At 42.0% G+C, this 17,939-nt stretch overlaps 1 protein-coding gene across 7 annotated transcripts in view; it reads left to right on the forward strand.

The window, feature by feature from the left end:
• The window catches only part of CEP112 (centrosomal protein 112), a 433,937-nt gene that overhangs the window by 232,542 nt on the left and 183,456 nt on the right, over positions 1-17,939 (forward strand). For all 7 annotated transcript variants that reach the window (XM_061615587.1, XM_061615581.1, XM_061615583.1 and 4 more), the window contains one exon: positions 16,217-16,399. In XM_061615587.1, the coding sequence (XP_061471571.1) occupies positions 16,217-16,399 (183 nt within the window). The remainder of the gene's footprint in view (positions 1-16,216; positions 16,400-17,939) is intronic.

Here is a 17,939-nt window from a genome sequence, read left to right on the forward strand (position 1 = left end):
CCGTGGTGGAAGTCCAGGTTGATGACTTGCAAGTCGACTACGACTTATGGCGACCCTATGAATCAGTGACCTCCAAGGGCATCTGTCATGAACCACCCTGTTCAGATCTTGTAAGTGCAGGTATGTGGATTCCTTTATGGAATCAATCCATCTCTTGTTTGGCCTTCCTCTTTTTCTACTCCCTTCTGTTTTTCCCAGCATTATTATATTTTCTAATGAATCATGTCTTCTCATTATGTGTCCAAAGTACGATAATCTCAGTTTCATCATTTTAACTTCTAGTGACAGTTCTGGTTTAATTTGTTCTAACACCCAATTATTTGTCTTTTTTGCAGTCCATGGTATGCGCAAAGCTCTCCTCCAACACCACATTTCCAATGAGTTGATTTTTCTCTTATCAGCTTTTTTAACTGTCCAACTTTCACATCCATACATAGAGATTGGGAATACCATGGTCTGAATGATCCTGACTTTAGTGTTCAGTGATACATCTTTACATTTGAGGACCTTTTCTAGTTCTCTCACAGCTGCCCTCCCCAGTCCTAGCCGTCTTCTGATTTCTTGACTATTGTCTCCATTTTGGTTAATGACTGTGCCGAGGTATTGAAGTTATTTCAATGTATTCTTCCCTGATAAGGGAATAAGAACCAACTCATACACTATGGTCAACATCTAAGGCCCTCCTCCGGTTGCCTACTCCGAGGGAAGCTCGGAGGGTGGCAACAAGGGAGAGGGCCTTCTCAGTGGTGGTCCCCAAATTATGGAATGATTTTTGTGATGAGGTGCGCCTGGCGCCAACCCTGTTATCTTTCTGGCGCCAGGTCAAGACTTTCCTCTTCTCCCGGGCATTTTAGCATGTGTTTTTAAATTGCTTTTTAAAAATGTGTTTTTAAATTTGTATATTTGTTTTTAATGTTTTTAATTGTTGTAAACCGCCCAGAGAGCTTCGGCTATGGGGTGGTATACAAACACAATAAATAAATAAATGAAATAAATATCCAATGAAAGAATAGCTAAATATTGTTTAATAGTAAAACAATATGTGAAGCTTTCCAGGTGGGACACAGTTGAGCCCCTGTTAGGATGGAATTAAATAAAAGCAATAGATGGGGTGCTACTAGATCTTTATTCACTAATAGCCAAAGAAACTTGTGTTTTAAGAATGTACCTAAAGCCACAGATATTTCTATCAAACTTTAAAAAGCAAGGAAATTGGGCAGCTATAGTGAATGCACCAGGGGAGCAGGAGACCTGACCTCCTCTCTGAGATATTGGTCTGCCCTACAAATTGGCCAAAATGCAAACACAATTTGGGTTGGTCTTTTACAGTCCAATCCACTTGCTGTGTAGCTTGGAAGAATTTGGTAACATGTGCCTCTGAACATATGGTGAGTGGTGGCAACACCTGCAATCAGCCCAAATAATAGAAACAAAACATGTACTGTGCTGATCTTTTAGCATGGGGGAAGCAATAATATTAAGATACAGTTGATATAGTTCACATAGTCATTTTAAATATGTTTGATTTAGCTTGCAATTTTAGTGAAGTTTCTGATAGTAAATCATTTTTGTTTGCTTCTGTTTCTGTGAATATGTGAAGCACAGCAACACAAAATATGCACTAAAAACTCCAAAAACAACTGTGGAATAATACCACTCACTATTCTTCAGAATAGTCTCCAGTGGACATCAGGAGTGTCTCTGTTTGCACAAGATAAAACAGTGGGAGGTGAAATATATTCTAGCAAAATTCTAGGTATATGAACCTGCCGGGGAGACCCTTCTCACGATCCCAACACCTTCACAAGTGCAACTGATGGGGACACGAGATAGGGCCTTTTCGGTGGCTGCCCCTAGGCTCTGGAACTCCCTCCCTAGGGAGGCAAGAATGGCCTCCTCTGTGCAGTCTTTCCGCCGACAGCTAAAGACTTTTTTCTTCCGGGAGGCCTTTGGAACTGAAGGTTTTAAGGGTAGTGACTGAAGAGGATGCTGTATGTTATTGTTTTGCCTGTATGCTCCTAAACTGGGTTGCAGTAATTTCAGAGTAATTGGTTTTAACATCTTAATAGTTTAATCCTGTTTTAATGCTGATTTTATATGTTTATATGTTTTATATTTTTATAGGTTCTTAATGATGTGTACTTGTTTTTATCTGGAAGCCGCCTTGAGTTCCAGTTTGGAAAAAGGGCGGGGTATAAATAATAATAATAATAATAATAATAATAATAATAATAATAATAATAATAATAATAATAATAATAATAATAATAATAGGTATGCTCTATGTTGTTAATTGACCGTGCCCACCTTTCCTTAAATGAAGTGGTTTAAACATAGCAGGCTGAAAACATGCATCTTGGGCAGGCCAAATTTGTTTTTTCCAGCAGCTAGAGTCATTGCTTAAGTAGCAACATATTGGTCTGATTTTCCATCAAACTGTAGTTTCAGTTTCAACTGTTAATGCACCCCAAATAGAAATAGAACATAACCTCCAATTTGAAACACAAAAGGCTGTCTTCACCATCATATCACATTAACCAATAAAAAGGCTTTGAAATTAATAAAAATAAATTTGACAGTTTTCTAGGATGAATAATGAGAGAAATAAATTTTTCTAGATTAGATTCTCTGTAGAAACAGTAGTAACACAGGAAACAAGCAAAGTAAGAAGAACACCAACATCCAAAAATGTAATTCTCCATCTTTGGAGATGGCAGGTGTTGCCACCACTCACCATATGCTCAGAGGCACATGTTACCAAATTCTTCCAAGCTATACAGCAAGTGGATTGGACTGTGAAAGAACAACCCAAATTGTGTTTGCATTTTGACAAATTTGTAGGGCAGTCCAATATATCAGAGAGGAGGTCAGGTCTCCTGCTCCCCTGGTGCATTCACTATAGCTGCCCAATTTCCATGCTTTTTAAAGTTTTATAGAAATATCTGTGGCTTTAGGTACATTCTTAAACCACAAGGTTTTTTTTGGCTATTAGTGAATTTCTCTGCTTTTTAATCCGGGAGGTAAGAAATGAGATCCTGTGCAAGTTTGCAGAGAATGGATTGATCATTTACATGCTTATTGAGTTCAGTTGGATTTACTCCCCTGCAGTCATGCTTAGGATAGGTAAAACTGACCAGGGGGGAGGGAAGGAGGACTGAAGTGGGCAGGGGAGGAGGAAGAGGGGAGGGGAGGAGGTATCAAATGCTGGGGTGTACAGAGGCGAGCCGCTAATTAACAGATACCAGCCGCAGGCCAGACCATAAATCTGCCAGGCAGTGTGTTACTATTTGGGAAGTGCCAAAGGGGAATGCAGAGAGTTGAGTCTTTAAAGTAGTCCAATGTTCATAAACCAAGAGATTCCGATCAGACAGGGCAGGATCCAAGGGTACAGGTCGACAGGAGATCTGGAGTAATGTCTGCACCAAGGCTTCAGGTTGACTCTAGCAATGAGTCTCCCTTTCCTTTCAGTCTTTTATATTCTGCATTAGATCAGGCTTACAATCAGGCTTACAAGGCGCAGGTGCTTACAATCAGCCTGTGTTCTTGCGAGCTCTCCTGCTCCTTAATCGTGCCAATTGCCTTCATTGCTGCAACAGCTGTTGGTGTCTTCCCTCTGCTGGGGAAGGGGCAGCCTCCTGGTCGCTTCCTGACTCTGAGAGGTAGGCTCCCTCAGGGGTTGTCCCTGGTCTGGTGAAGGGTTCTGTGCTGTCTCCCTGCTAGTCCCCTCTCCTGCGTCTGCAGTCTCCTGTTCCTCTTCCTCCTCGGATGAGTCCTCTGAGGGGCATGACAGGAGGAAGGGAGAGAAGAGGGGAAAGGCTGGTCTGATCATTTGCATGCTTACTGAGTTCAATGGGATTTACTCCCATGAAATCATGGTTAGGATAGATAAAACTGACCATGGGGCAGGAGAAGGGGGAGGGGAAAGGAGAGGGGAGAAGGGAGCAGAAGGAGGGGGATGGGGAAGGAGGGGATTGGATGAGGAGGGACAAAGGAAGGGGGAGGGAAAGGGCAAAAGGGAGGTGATGAGAGGAAGGAGGAGGGGAGGGCAGATTTGATCATTTGCATGCTTATTGAGTGTAATAGTATTTACTCCCGTGCATTCATTCTTAAGATAGGTAAAACTGACCATGGGGGGAGGAGGAGGGGAAGGGGGAAGGAGGGAGGAGAAGGGAGGGTGGGTTTGATCATTTCATTAATTTATTTATTTATTACATTTATACCCGACCTTTCTTTTCATGATAGAAACCTAAGGTGGCTTAGATATGGTTCCCAGGCGGTCCCCCATCCAGGCACTGACCAGACCTGACCCTGCTTAGCTTCAGCAGGGAGCTGGCCTTATGTGTGTTGAGACCATAGCCTGAGACCATTTGCATAGTTTTTGAGTTCAGTGGGATTTATTTGTGTGCAGTCATGATTAGGATAGGTAAAACTGACCTGGGGGAGGGGCAGGGAGGGGAGAAGATTGGATGGTGGGCACTGGGCAGAGGGGAAGCCTCTTTCCTTTCCAAAGGGAAAACATTGTGAACAGTATGATTGAAGTGTTCCCCCCACTTTTTTTATTCTACAGCAGGCACGTGTAGCCTCCCACCCAAATTTAAACCAAAGTTGTCCTGGCCACATACACACCAGACCTTTATGTCACTTTAGACAGTCATGGTTTCTCCCAAAAAATCCTGGGTAATGTAGTTAGTAAAGGGTGCTGAGAGTTGCTAGGAGACGCCCTGTTTCCCTTATAGAGCTTCAATCAGAGTGGCTTGACTGTTAAACCACTCTGGCCACTGAAGCTCTGGCCACTGGAGCTTTGTCAGGGGAATAGGAGTCTCTTCTCAGCACCTTTCACAGACTACACTTCCCAGGATTCTTTGGAGGAAGCCATAACTGTCTCAAGTAAAACAAAGGTCTAGTGTGGGTGTGGCCCCCTGATTAGGCAAGCCCAGCAGCTGTGAGTCTAACTTTTAGAACACTGACAGTTGGTTCTTACTGAGTATGCCCGACATTATCATTCAGTTCAATGCTAAATTTATTAAATTAATTAAAAATCAGCCAGACTTTTTTTAACTTTTAAACTGCAGAAGGTGAAGGTCAGAGTATGGGACAAGGTCAGTAATAGGATTACAGGTACTCTGTGTACATGGCTAATTTTTAATTAATTTCAACTAATTATGAGAACTCTGACAGAAAAAAGCCCATAAGGGGTCTAGTTTTTTCCTCTTTTTAAACTTTGAACTCTCTATTCTCTCTGACTGTTTTGTGTATCACTATGAAAATTGAGAGGGTTGTTAAGCAAGCATTTCTGAGTTCAGGACTGTAAGTTTTGTAAGGTTTTGTTTTGAAATGAGCTCATGGGAAGCATCAAGATGGCATGGGGATATTTTCAATTTAACATTGTGGAATGTGAAAAATCCATGCTGGCTATAGTATACAGCCACTCTTATGGCTGTGTAATAAGTCTTATAAAAATTTCCTGTGAACCTATCAGGCCCTACGGCTTTGTTGGGTTTTAGTGATTTGATTGCATCTAAGATTTCTTCAACTATGATAGGAATTTCTAATATTTCTTGTTCTTCTCTAGATAATCTGGAGGTGTTTAAGTTGCACTGGTAGTTTTGGATGAGTATGTGGTCTTTTTGTTCATGTCTATATAGTTATTCATTAAAATTAGTAAGAACCTCCTCCATCTCTATGACTATCATTTAGTAGGGGAGAGGTTGTATTCCCTGTATGAAGAGTCCGGATCAAATTTTACCTTCTCCTTTTTTTTACCCTGTTTGTTAATATTTTAGAACCTTTTCCATCGAATTCATAGTATCATTGTTTTAAGTTATAGCCTATTGACCATGGTATCATCTATATCTGCCAAATTTAATTCTGGGTTTTTGTTCCATTTTTCTCCTTATTTTGGCAGATCCTGTTCTTTTATATTCCTATTTTAGTTTTGCCAATTTTCCCCCTAAAGCTTCTAAGTGCTGCTTTTTGACCTCTTTTTGGTGAGACCATTCGCTAGTACATATTCCTCTTACCACCGATTTAATTGCCTCACATCTAATTTTTCTGATATTTCCTCATTTGCATTATCTTTAAAGTAATTACTGAGACCCTTCTTATTTTTCCCCTACTGTGTTTTGAAGCAACCAGACTTGGGTTAAGTCTCCAATTATAGCTCGTCTTGGCAGAGATTTGCTGCTTCAGTATTAGACTGACAGGAGCATGGTCTGTAACTTTTATTTCACCTATTTGTGCATTGACAACTTGGGGGCATAAAGACTCCGATAAAATTATAGTATCTAATTGTGAAAAAGAGCCATGCACTCTAGACAAAAATGAGTGTCTGAAATCTGAATGTAATTCTGGCCATACCTCCCTCAGTCCTCTCTTGTGTATATTGTTTAAAAGTATTTTTTGCTTATAAGCTTCTTTTAGTAGTTATCCCTCATCCAGGCAGTCTTTGTAAATTAATATTGGTATCTCCTCCCAATATTATGTTGGTTTTTGTAAATTTATATAATTTATTCAGTAGTATGTGAAACAATTTTAATTGTCCAGTATTGGGGGCATAAAAAAGTCAAAAATGTAATTACTCCTAGTCTGGCCAGTTTCCCCTCTACAAAAAGAAATCTTCCTTGTTTATCCATAAAGCTTCTTAGGTTCAAAATTTAGATCATCTCTAATTAACAGTGCTACCCCTCTTGCCTTATTTGACCTTTTTGCTAAAAAAAATTATGCTTCCATATTTTATTGTTTAAGAGACCATCAATTAGTTTAGCACCATGGGTTTATTTATTTATTTAAAATATTTCTATCCTATAATAGGGCACTCAGGGCGGCTTACAAAAATAAAATCAAGCATTTACATAATAAAATTGTAAACAATAAAATCACAAAACATTAAAATAAATTAAGATACATAAAATACAATTAAAATACATAAAATACAATATAAATATAAACACACATATATACATATATATAGGGAGCGGTACTAAACGGGACTACAAGGGTAAAATTTAATGTAGAAGGCATAAAATCATAAAATCAGTGTCAGGCTCTACCTTCAGTCCCTGTACAGTTTCCTGTACAGTAGGGCCCCACTCATACGGCAGGTTAGGTTCCAGACCCCCGCCGAAAAGTGAAAACCGCTGAAACAAGGTGCTTTCAACCTTAAAGCCAACCACTTGCTTACTCGACCCTTGCCCGTCGTGGCTCATTATGAGCTGCAAGGACAGACTGGGCGAGGGGATCAAGATGGTGGTAAATACGTCCCTGGAAGAGGGAGTAATGCCATCAGCTCTCAAGGAGGCAGTAATAAAACCAATTCTAAAGAAACCCTCCTTGGATCCCCAAGATCTGAACAACTTTCGCCCAGTCTAAAATCTGCCATTCCTGAGCAAGGCAGTTGAGCGGGTGGTGGTGAAGCAGTTGCAAGTGCATTTGGAGGAAATGGATTATTTGGATCCATTTCAATCAGGCTTCAGGCCTGGACATGGGACTGAAACGGCCTTGGTCGCCTTGGTGGATGATATGAGGAGGGCATTGGATAGGGGCGAATGCACCTTCCTTGTCCTCCTGGATCTCTCAGCGGCTTTTGATACCGTTGACCACGGTATCCTTCTGAACCGCCTGGTTAGGCATAGGGGGCACTGTATTGCAGTGGTTCCATTCCTTCCGCTCTGGTAGGTACCAGAGTGTGGCATTGGGGGATAAGGTTTCGGATCCTTGGCCTCTCACTTGTGGGGTGCCACAGGGCTCCATCCTCTCCCCGATGCTATTCAACATCTATATAAAGCTGCTGGGGGCTATCATCAGAAGATTTGGGCTACAGTGTCACCAGTATGTGGATGATACGCAGCTCTATCTCTCATTCAAATCTTCAGGTTGGCTGTAGAAACCCTATCCAAGTGCCTGGAGTCGGTGAGTGGCTGGATGGGAAGGAATAAGCTGAAGCTGAACCCTGACAAACCGAGGTACTGTTTGTGGGAGACAAGGGAAGGTTGGGGGGTGTTGACCTGGTGCTCAACAGGGTACAATTGCCCCTGAAAGACCAGGTCCGCAGCCTGGGGGTCATTCTTGACTCCCAGCTGTCCATGGAGGCTCAGGTCTCGGCTGTGAGCCGGGCGGCGCTGTATCAACTCCATCTGATACAGAGGCTGCGCCCCTACCTTCCCAATCATCTGCTCCCATCTGTGGTACATGCCCTGGTCTCCTCTCGCCTAGACTACTGTAATGCGCTCTACGTGGGGTTACCCTTGAAAACGGTCCGGAAGCTGCAACTGGTACAGAATGCAGCGGCTCGCCTGATTAAAGGCAGCCGCTGGCGAGATTACATCACAACAGTGCTGAAGGAGTTGCACTGGTTACCGGTTGTTTTTCGGGCCCAATTCAAGGTGCTGGTTCTGATCTTTAAAACCCTATACGGTTTCGGCCCAGTCTATCTGAAGGAGCGCCTCCAACATCATCAGGGATGCCACTCAACAAGATCAGCCTCAGAAGACCTTCTCTCTATCCCACCAGTTAAAACAGCTAGACTGGTGAGAACTAGGGAGAGGGCTTTTTCAATTGTGGCCCCCACTTTGTGGAATTCCCTCCCAAATGATCTCCGCCATGCCCCCTCTATGATGAGCGTCCGCCGGGCCTTGAAGACCTGGCTCTTCAGGCAGGCTTTTGGAGTGGGTTAGGTTTTATTATTATTGTTGAGATTTTTAATGTTTTAATGTATTTGTATGTTTTTATTTTGTACGTCGCCCAGAGTGGCTGGACAGCCAGCCAGATGGGCAACTAATAAATGCAATAAATAAATAAATAAATAAATAATCAGCTGTAGCGTGGAGGTCTGGAACCTAACCCGCTGATCACGCCGGATCATGCTGATCACGCCAGAGACCTCCTCCGGCGTGATCAGCTGTAGTGCGGGAGTCTGCGCAGGAAGAGGAGAAGATCAGCTACAGCACGGTACAGCTGATCTTCCCCTCCTCTGGGGAGATCACCTGGAGCTCGGGGAGCTCCAGCCCCCACTCCAGCTGATTACCCAGCTGGCACTGTATTAGCGGAATGCTGAAACGCGGGGCGCTGAGAAGCGGGGCCCTACTGTAATATTAAGATCTTGGGTTGCAGATTTTTAACCAATTTGTGCAGCCTATTCCTCTTTATTACAGAACCCATCCCCTTTATGTTTAGTGTGACAATCCTCAATCCAGTATTTGTATTCATCTGAATATATTATCTGCTTGGACTGTTTATAAGCTCCCTTTTTAATTGAACCAGGTGGTTGTCTTTTCCCCTCTCCTTTCCCCTTTTTCTTTCTTTTCCTCTTGTCCCAAAACTTCCCTTCCCTCCCTTCCCCCCAGTTAACCCTGCCAATACACCCCACTCTTCGAGACTTGGCTAAACTGCGGGTTCAATTAATGGGGGGAAGCAATGAGACTAACAACAAACAAATTATCCCTAATGCTACTCCTCCCCCAGAACATATTTCGCATTCCTCTTGTTCCATTTTTTAATTTAAAGGAAAGGGGGGGAAGAGAAAAACTATATAAATTAAGTTAATTTCCTCCTCCCTTTCTTACACTATAGAATTATACAAACAGAAATAAACTGTTGGAGTACCATTCTATTTCTTCATGGAATGGCCACATAGCACAGGACCTCTCACCGTCTTTTCTTTTTTTATCGTATTTACTGCAATGCCTAAACAAATTTAATTACCTTTACTTAATATGTTGGAGAGATTTCCAAGTTCTGTTTTGGTTGTGTGTAACTATTAAACATGTAGCTAGCTTCTGTAGTACTTCCTAGTATGTGCATCATGTAGTTTTATCTCCTACGATTTGGTAGATTGCGCAGAGAACATTGCAGGGGATAATTGCCATCATAGTTGTTTCTTTCTATTTTATCCTGTTGTGTTTTCTGAGGTCTTTTCCTTCTCACTTTCTCCCATCATCTTCATCACTGTCAGAATCCAGGGTATATTCTTCATTGGATTCACTGCCGTCTACCACAGCACCATTCTCCTCGGGGGGAACCAGATGTAAAATTTTCAAGATATTTTTCGATTCCTTTATTGTTGTAGCTGAGTGTGTCACTCCCTTGTATGGGACAATGAGGCAAAATGGAAACCCCCAAAAGTATTTAAAGCCTGCCTCTTGCAGCTTTAGAGTATATAGTCTCAGGTGTCTCCGTCCTTGTAAAGTTTCAGGGGAGAGATCTTGAAGAACTAGGGTCGTGGTGTCTTTAAATTTAACAGCTTCCAAGCTCCTTAACTGTTTTAGAAGGCTTTTTTGTGTACTTAGCAAAACAAACAATGGTATCTCTGGGACCCTCTTTGTGACGTGGTCTCAATGCCCTGTGGGCTCTTTCAAAATCTTCCTCTGTAAGTGGGAATTCTGGTAACAGTGAGTTCAGCCAATTAACAAGGAATGATTTAATATTATCTTGTTCAGTTCCTTCATCCAGTCCACTAAATCTCAGATTCCTCTTCTATTGCGATTTTCCAGGCCTTCCAGCTTGATTTTAGTTTCTATATAAGCCTTTTTGGGTATTTTAACATCTCTTCCCTGCTCTGTCATTTTTTCTCCCATTTTTGCTACATTTGATTCCATTTTTTCCATTCTAACTGTTAAGTCTCCCAGCTTTTCATTCAAAATAGTAGCCCAGCTTTCCATAAGCTCATTTTTAAATGCTAGAAGTTGTGTTTGTATTTCTACTTTAGCCGCTACCTCAACTGCTTCTTGTATCCCCACCATACGTTCAGGCTGCATATCACCTCCAGGCGTGGGGAAAGGCGGCACCATATTTAGCAGTGATTTCATTATTTCTTCAGATGCAGGCCTTGAGCCAACGCTTCTCCCCGTGGGTCAGAAGTAGTGGGGTAAATCCAAATTTTTTCTTCTGGCCACTCCAGCTATCATCCCCTATCGGGTGTGTGTGTGTGTGTGTGCATCAAATGTTGGTAAAATTTAGCATCTTTCCCTCAACAACAGGCATAAATGAATACCAGGCAGAGGAGCTCCCAGACTATGCCTCCATTTTGCAGGTGCGCCAGCTCTGCCCCCTTCTCCTATTTGTTCTAATCATGGCTAAGGCATCTGTCTAACCAGCCTTAACTATGGTCAATGCTAACCAGTGATAATTGTTAACCAAGACTTAAAACTTGGATTGATCCTGTTTTCAAAACTCTGGTTAAGAACAATTCAGTATCAGCTGTAATTAATGGTGCTAACATAGGATTGTATTCAATGTACTGCTAAGTCAGGGTCCTGTCAATGGAAAGTTTATTGCTAGCACAACAGGACTTCCTCCCCATCCTCCCTCCGCATGCCCCTAAATATGTTCAAGGGCTTCCCCCAAGCCTCCAGAGCAGATTTAAGGATGGCACCGGGAGGAGGGGGAAAGTCCTGTTGAGCTAGCTGTAATCTGTGTGTTGATGGGATGAGTTAGTTGAATACTGCTCATAAGCTTTAATGATGGACAAGGCTAGTGGGGGATTTATATGGGAGAGGGGCTGGGAGGGATTACATGAACCCACAGCCTACTCATAATTCCATTTAGAAGCTTTTTCAGCCTGAGGGCTGTTTTCCCTCATGGATCCAGGGGGTGCATGGCAACAGTGGGAGCAGCCAATGCCACATGCACACTCCATTGAAAAAGTTCCAGTGACCATCTGGAATGGGAGCAATTAAAGAGAGTAGCTCTGGAATAGCCTTGCTTCCATTTCCCCCTTTGCGGCAACCTAATGAAATGGCTGCTGCCAGGTGATAGTTGATGAAGGATGGAGCCTGATAGAGCTGGCTTCTCAGGAGAGTTGATGTTGTCCCTGCTTCTCTTCTCTCCCTCTCGTGCAGCCTGTTAGCATATGCCAACAATCATCCCTCTTTACTTAACCAAAGTCCTCTAACTGGTGGGGCTAGGGTGAGGAAACAAGGGTGTTAGAAGTAGAAGGTGTACTAAAGGTAAGTGCTGAGCAACAGTCCTCTTCCATTGTTGGGATCACTGGGAAGGACTTAAAAGTGCAGCAATGGACCTGCATGCTGATTGTTTTCAGTCCTCTTCCCCCTTCTCAGGAGAAGGGGGAAGTGTAGATAACCATGTGAAGATGAAAAGGCAGAGCAACAAGTGGATATAAGGACAATGAAGGATGATAGGCAATTTCCTGGACATGCCTTTCCTCAATTCTTTTGTTTTTCTCATGCTTTCAGCAGAGGCAGTGGAGTGTGGGGTGGAGTATCCTGGCCATCCCCGTTTGATTGATACTCAGACTCGCTGGTGTGTTTTTCTCCATTATGTTTAATGAAAAAATTAAGCTGAGACCATTTCATAGAATAGCTTACAGATCACACAGCATTCCTAGGCATGGCTACTCAAACTAAGACATTGTAACAACAATTGGACAAACCCCCGAGACGAATTAAGTAGACTTGGGGTCGGTTCTCTACTTGCATGGGGCCTGTCTCCTACATTTGGACTGGGCAAGCAAACAGGCAATCCCTCGCAGGAGCTGGGGAGAAGGACCACTCTGTTCTTGCCTGTGTAGCTGCCAGTGCATTCTTGATGCTGGGGTGGTGATAGCTCCTCCAGGTCCTCTGATGCCTCTGTTTCTGCCTTCGACTCCTCCCTCCGGATAGATGGGGATGGCTCCAACTCTGGAGGTGGCTCTGAGGTTGGGCAGGCCTGGAAGCATGGTAAGTGGATGATCCTCATCCAGCTCTGTCTCTTCGGCAGCAACCAGAGCCTCAGGGGCGGGGCTGTCATTAATCAGTCTGCCACTATCTTCCCTGGTCTCATCCCCCTCCTCTGACAACCCACTCATCTTTTCCTCTACTTCCCAGTCCTTGTTCACCTCCTGCCCCCTTTGCCAAGAGTTCTTGACATGGCTTATGACATTAAGGGCTGGACATGACAGCTAGTATCCACCAAAGCTCTGTTTTACCATTAACTAGTTATTTATTCATTATATTTTGGTTTTCATCATCTGATTATTCATAACTTCAGCAATGAATAATAGGCAGTAATGGACAGTGTGATGGGGCTGTGCCGCTCACCTGACCACCCTCGAGCTGAGTTGCTACTGCGTTCCTAAGAGAGGGACAGTGGAGATAGTACAGTGCAAACATGCTGGCAGGACTGCTGGATTGGTGCTGCTGACTTGTTTGCACCTCCCTGACACCTTGCCACTTCGGCTCTCTCTTCTGGTAAGCAGCAGTGACTCAGCTGGAGGAAGGGAGGTCAGTGGTGCGGTCAGAAGGGAAATTTCCTCTGTTGCTGCGTGTCTATATTTAAACATCCCGTTGCTTAATTCCAGGTTTGCCATCACATAATGGCAAGTCCAAGAAATGAAACCCTGGACGGTTATCATAACAGGATATAGTTGAAAGACTCCTGAAACAGGGACACAACTGTTGCTTCTAAGACATTAGGATCACCGGGGTAGTGGGCAGGTTCAGTTTCCATACCAGTAGTGTCACCAAATGCAAAGTGTTACATTCACCATCTAAGTCAGTGCTGTCATTTAGTCCTAAAGGAGAAGTCCTCAGAGGGACGCTATGTCTGTTCAAAACACACAGAGCTATTTCCCTCCCTCCCCACCATCCCGATTCCTGTAAATACATGGACCTCCCCTCTGCTTTACACTCTCTTTGTCATAATAATGGATATTATGAGCCTGCCTGGGCCCTGAGATCCTCAGGAGAGGCTCTTCTCTCAATACCTACGTTCTCACAAGCACGACTAGTGGGGACGCGAGATAGGGCCTTTTCGGTGGCTGCCCCGAGGCTTTGGAACTCCCTTCCTAGGGAAGCAAGAATGGCCCCCTCCTTGCAGTCCTTCCGTCGGCAAGCAAAGACTTTTTTATTTTATTTTTAAAGCTGTTAAGGACAGGTCTTGAAGGGTGCTGCATTGCTGTTGCCTAATTGTATTATTTTAAACTGAGTTTGAATTATTTTAACTGTATGTATGAATGGTTTTAATACTGTAAATTGTTTAATTTGATTTTAATCTAGACTTTTGTATGTTTTTAATTATATGTGTGCTTTTATCTGGAAGCCGCCGTAAGTTCCAGTTTTGGAAAAAGGGCGGGGTAAAAATAATGATAATAAATAAAATAAATATTTTGCCAGTTAATATGAAAAACCCCGAATACAGTAAAGAGTCACAAAGGAAAAAAATCCCTTCTGATTACTCTCTTTTTTGTTCACAGCTGTTCTGTGATTAGCTGAAAGGGTTCAAGGCAGAGCTGGCCCAAGACACTTTGCTGCCAGAGGCAAAGGACAAGAGACCAACTCCCTGCATTCCTTGTACAGAAGGCAACCAAACTGATGGTTGACACTGGCAACAGGAATGTGAGCTGCATTGCAGCAGAGGGCTCCGGAAGTAGATCAGGCCACATGACACGCACAGCTCTGTCCACTCCTCTGCATTGGCCACCTAAGGCCTCGCTCTGTCTCATAGTAGAGTTGGCCATGGTTCAGAGGGACTAAAATGGCAAGATGACTGAACAGTCAAAGAATCAGTCAGGGGAGGGAAATCTGTGGTGTCAGTTAAAACAGTCTTTCTAGTATTAATTTGTAAAGTGAGCTTCCATTTTATTTTATTTACACAAATATTAATAATCCAGTTCTTAGGAATTAGGAACCTTGTGTTGTGTCTTGACTTGTCTTCATCCCTGCACTCATTTTACACAGAAGCACATCCTGTTCCAATCAAGGATGCTTCCTTCCTTGTAAGTGGGTCTAGGCCTTGATGTGTCAAATAAAAATGTATGCATATGTGAGCTGGGGGAGGGGGTCAGCAGCATATTTTCCATAAACTGATTTTAACGAATGCATAATGCCATGTAATCACTGCTGAATGCTACTTTGTTTTAGGATAATATTTACGATGGTTGGTTTTAATAAATCATGCAAAAATGTGTGATACAACATGTAACACAATCTTCTGAGGTTGGGAATAAAAATTATTATTTCTGCTTGGTTCCAGAATGGGTGGTGGAGGTAGTGGGGATCTTTTAATTATAATATTCAAAAGGCACATGACAGCTGTTCAGTCATTTTCAATGACAGATTTGAACATAACAAAAATCATGGAACAGCTGATGATGATAGAAAATCCTGGTTTAAAAAATGTTATTGCTTTAAGATAAGGCACTTGTGCACTTTCCTCACACAAACAGGATTGATTTTGAACAGACTCCTACTGTTTGCTTTCCTTTTTGAAGAAGAAGAGGAGGGATTCTCACACTGAATATAACTAACATATTCTCGATAACGGTGTTTTTCTTCTGAAATCCACCAAAACTGAAGAAAAATCCAAGTGACTGTTCTTAGCAGCTGTGTGGCCTGGAGTTCACTAGGAAAGCTGGCTTCCTGCAGTCCCCTATTCATCACCTGCTTCAAAGGCAGCCAAGCTGGCTATAGTTTGCAGGCCAGGTAGGGTGCCATTGTGCACAGCCTGGGGGGATTAGTATCAAAGCTGCGGCAACCAGGGCCTTGGTCTCAGGCTGCCATTCAGTCTAGCAGGCACAGGCTAAGACTGGCTAAGGTCATCGTATCCAGTGTGGTGTGGACTGGGAAAGGATCCTTCCTGAGAATAGAATACTTCTTGTGAAATCATGGCGCAAGCTTACAGCACAGCAGGTGCCCTCACAAAATGCATACATCTGTTTATGTTGGTATACCATAGCTGACAACGGAATAATAGAGCTCTTGTTTAAAATGTAAGCCTCTCTCTATATTAGATTCTTTTAACCAAAAAATAATGTACAGTTACCTAGATGGCGTTTTATTTTGGAGAAATCATAACAAAATATTTAAAAGATTTACTCATGCGTGTATGTGTGTGTGCGCTCGTGCACATGCACGCATGAAGAGCAGAAGAGACTGATTTAGCCATTTTCAATCTATCACTGCTGGATAGCAACAGCAGTTTACTTGGGGAAACACATGCAGAATGCGACAATGGTTTTTTTTTAGTTTTTAAAAAATACGTTCTGACATCCATACAAGTACATTGCATTTAAAGATGTGCCTCTTTTGCTTAACAAAATTGCTTGGAGGAATTTTCTTTTTTACTGAAGACAAAGGTTTCTTTTTAAGGTGAGGTAAGAATGACGTAAAAATAATAATAAAAGTCAACTTGAAATTGTGGAGGGTGGGAAATTAAGCTCTACGATGAGTTGTCATGACGACAGGGATGTTCTATTGATGAACTGTACTCCTCATTGCCCAATCAGATAGTAGAGCTGAAACTGGAGCATGAACAGGAGAAGACGCACCTATTCCAACAGCATAACACAGGAAAGGATTGCCTGGTCCGAGAACATGAACGGGAAATTGAGAAACTAGAAAAAAAGCTTCAGGCTGCCATGACAGAGTACGACAACAAAACTCAAGAATACAGGAAGCGAGATGCGCAGGTAATAATAGCATTTCAAAGGTCATAGGTTTAGGTTTTGTTTTTTTAAAATAACAATCAGTATTTTCTGTTTTCTAGTTTGGTTTTTTATGCATGCTGTTTGATCGTTTGTAAAAATTGACATATAAACATAATTTTTCTCTTTTTTCCCTACCGCTCCCTCCCACTGCCACTGCAGAAAAAGTCTTTAACTACGAAAAACCACAGGTAGCAGATTAAGAATCCCATGGTGTGCAGTAACTTGGCCTCTTATTTATAATCTTGTCTGTTTTTCTTTCATGATGGATTTAAGGGGAGGGGGTATTTCTCCCTCCCACTTTACCTACAATAACCCCCTCCTCCAGAGAAATCTATATTAAATATGTCTGAGTTATTCATATGGACTTTTTTCTTTTAGTTTTTATGTCTGCAGGCATTCCACAAATTGCTTGTACTTAAGTTTTCATTTTTTTTATTTTACGTTGAAGTTTTGTGGTTTTCAAAAAAATTGCATGTGATTGACTGAGTTTTATCTATCTGTTGAGATGCTTTGAATTTGGGCTTTCCATTAGGTATGTTTTTTCCCGTATGCATATATCTCTGAGTGCATGTGAACGTGTAAAAAAAAAAAGTTATATCTATTCCACACAAATGAATGCTCACATGTGTACACATACATGAATACATACATATATACATTCCTCCCAGCGCTATGGTCACTGTTGGAAGCCATTTGGCAGAATAACCCCCAGCTGTGGTATCATTTGACTCTTCCAACCTATGGATTGTCAGCATGGGAAATTATCTATTAATTGTTAAGTTTAAAAAATCTTTTTAATTCATTATGGCGATGTTGCATTTATTATGCAAGTGTATAGGCATAGTTCATTATCAAGCATACAGGTGCTCTAAAAGGTCTGAATTGAAGATACTTAACAATTGAAAGCATGAATTATGAAATAAAAATATTATTACTGTTTTATTAATCCGCAATACAGTGGCTTCAATAATTTTATACAAAAGTGGGCATCTTTGTTTCTGTGGTTTAACTGCTATATCCTTTTGCGTCCCCCCCCCCCGCTTTGATAGAAGACCATGGCTACATTGGCACCCTTCATTGTAAAATCAAACTACTCCATTAGTCAATTCTATATTTGAGCAATATTAACAGTTTACTTTATTCTTTTGGCTCGTGAAAGTCACATATTCCACGAATTGTGAGTATGGGTTGCATCTGGACTATTATGTATTAAAATATGTTAATATATAAAGACTATTAGAACCAGTGCCTTTCCTGCTAGTTAGATATTTGCAATGGATGCAATGTACAAAAAGTTCTATCGATATAATGGAATCAATATGACTTAAGCATTTTGCCCATGTTTAGTTGTAATCATTGGTACTTAAGCATTTAATTATGCACTTCGGTTCCATTGATTTGAACAGAAAATTAACAATGCTGGATGTCTGGTGGTTTGTACCAGGCAGGTGTATGATTTTTGACTTGTCACTGGTGAGGCTGTCTAGTCTTTACCGTCCTGTTTGTATTCTCCGCTTAATGT

The sequence above is a fragment of the Rhineura floridana genome, chromosome 3, assembly GCF_030035675.1.
Source record: "Rhineura floridana isolate rRhiFlo1 chromosome 3, rRhiFlo1.hap2, whole genome shotgun sequence".
In the NCBI taxonomy this organism is placed as follows: Eukaryota; Metazoa; Chordata; class Lepidosauria; order Squamata; family Rhineuridae; genus Rhineura; species Rhineura floridana.